The sequence below is a fragment of the Halyomorpha halys genome, unplaced genomic scaffold (genome assembly GCF_000696795.3).
Source record: "Halyomorpha halys isolate HHAL.00 unplaced genomic scaffold, Hhal_1.1 Scaffold53.1, whole genome shotgun sequence".
Classification (NCBI taxonomy): domain Eukaryota; kingdom Metazoa; phylum Arthropoda; class Insecta; order Hemiptera; family Pentatomidae; genus Halyomorpha; species Halyomorpha halys.
Genome location: NW_027109243.1, coordinates 634,652 through 636,207, shown reverse-complemented (window position 1 = coordinate 636,207; position 1,556 = coordinate 634,652). Strand labels below are relative to the sequence as shown.

At 30.7% G+C, this 1,556-nt stretch overlaps 1 protein-coding gene across 2 annotated transcripts in view; it reads right to left on the bottom strand.

The window, feature by feature from the left end:
- Positions 1-720: 720 nt before the first annotated feature.
- The window catches only part of Cdc27 (cell division cycle protein 27), a 30,664-nt gene continuing 29,828 nt past the window's right edge, over positions 721-1,556 (bottom strand). Inside the window, exon 17 of one of the 2 annotated variants that reach the window (XM_014438266.3) lies at positions 721-869. In XM_014438266.3, the coding sequence (XP_014293752.1) occupies position 869 (1 nt within the window). In that variant the 3' untranslated portion in view covers positions 721-868. The remainder of the gene's footprint in view (positions 870-1,556) is intronic. The other variant, XM_014438265.3, reaches the window with a different exon arrangement.

Here is a 1,556-nt window from a genome sequence, read left to right as displayed (position 1 = left end):
TATAATATATAGATATTCTATATAAATATGCTTTGTAGCTAAGATAGTTTACACAAAAATATTCACAAAGAAAATCAGAACAATGGCTATTTACAGTCGACACAGTACTATACACAATAAAAACGAATAGCTATCACCTCGCAGAGTAAACTGAACTAAAATTCAAAAGGAGGAATTGATAAAGATTCCTAGAAATAAATAAAAGCATTTATAAAAGGCGACACATTTTCTCTAAAACAATTATAACAATTTTTTCATTAATATAGTTAAGGTATAACACTATAAACAGTAAAATGTATATTTGGATATAGAAAATACTTGGAACACTCTGCAGCTTATGTATTGTATATCAGATCGTAAAGATATTATAGTGCCATTGGTTGGCGGGTCATGTTAATTATAAAATATTCTCCCTATCTATCCTAAAGGCGTACATCTTCCCTATAGGCTGTACTCTCCTACTAATTATCGTACCTATTTACACAGATAGGAATAAACGGGAGAAAGGAGAACTTATTGATGAAGGGACGAGGAGCACCGCAGGTCCCACGCCGCCTACCTATCACAAACGCTAAATATCACAAATGTATAAATATATTCCATTTAATACTATTTACTCCCCTCGTATTTCATATCAGTATTTACCTGCTAACTATGAACAGTGATATAAATATTTATCATTCATTATGTATGTATATATATAAATATATATATATTATACATTAAATAGATATTCCATGACTACATATTATACACAGTTTACACATATAACTTTATCTTATATACACAGGCGATCCCGTATGTAGATAAAATTGTTGATCCAACCTTGGCACTGTTTCAAGGCGGGAGTTCTCGGTTCTAGTCATCACCTGAAACAGCAGAGTATAATTAACTTCAAGTTCATATATGTACAGGGAATTATGAAACTACTAAAATTTAAAAAATAATATAAAGTCGGCTATTTCAATTAAGATATTGAGGTGAAAAATTTACTTTATAAAGAATATTATCAATATTTTATATTTGTTAAATAGACATGACAACAAACACAAAAACAGGATCTAAGAAGTAATTCAGATAACTAAAAATATCAACAATACCGTAAGCCATAAAATATACACGAAACATTTATTTATTGAAAATTACAACTGTAAAAAAAAAAAAATTCAATAAGTAAATTTGATGAAAGTTTCGAACACTTGATAATCTTGGGAAGGGACCATACAATGGTGGTACTTCAATTTAAATTAGAAGTTCCCATGGCCATCTACTTTCCAAATGCCTCGAAAGGATTATCAGGGATTGTTAAGGATGAGAGATTAAGAACTAATGGGTTAGGATGGATAAGGAGTTTGGAATGAGAGAAAACAGTCTAAGAGAAAACCACGGATGGTGGAGGCCATACAGAGGAAGGACAGATTTTTTTGATTCTATGTATTATGAATTGTAAAATCTCATATGTAGATCATTGTTTTTATTTTCTTTGTTGACTAAAAAAGTTCATATTGGTTCCAAGTGCCTCCTTCATACCCTCCCTTACTGTCCTCTACTATTCC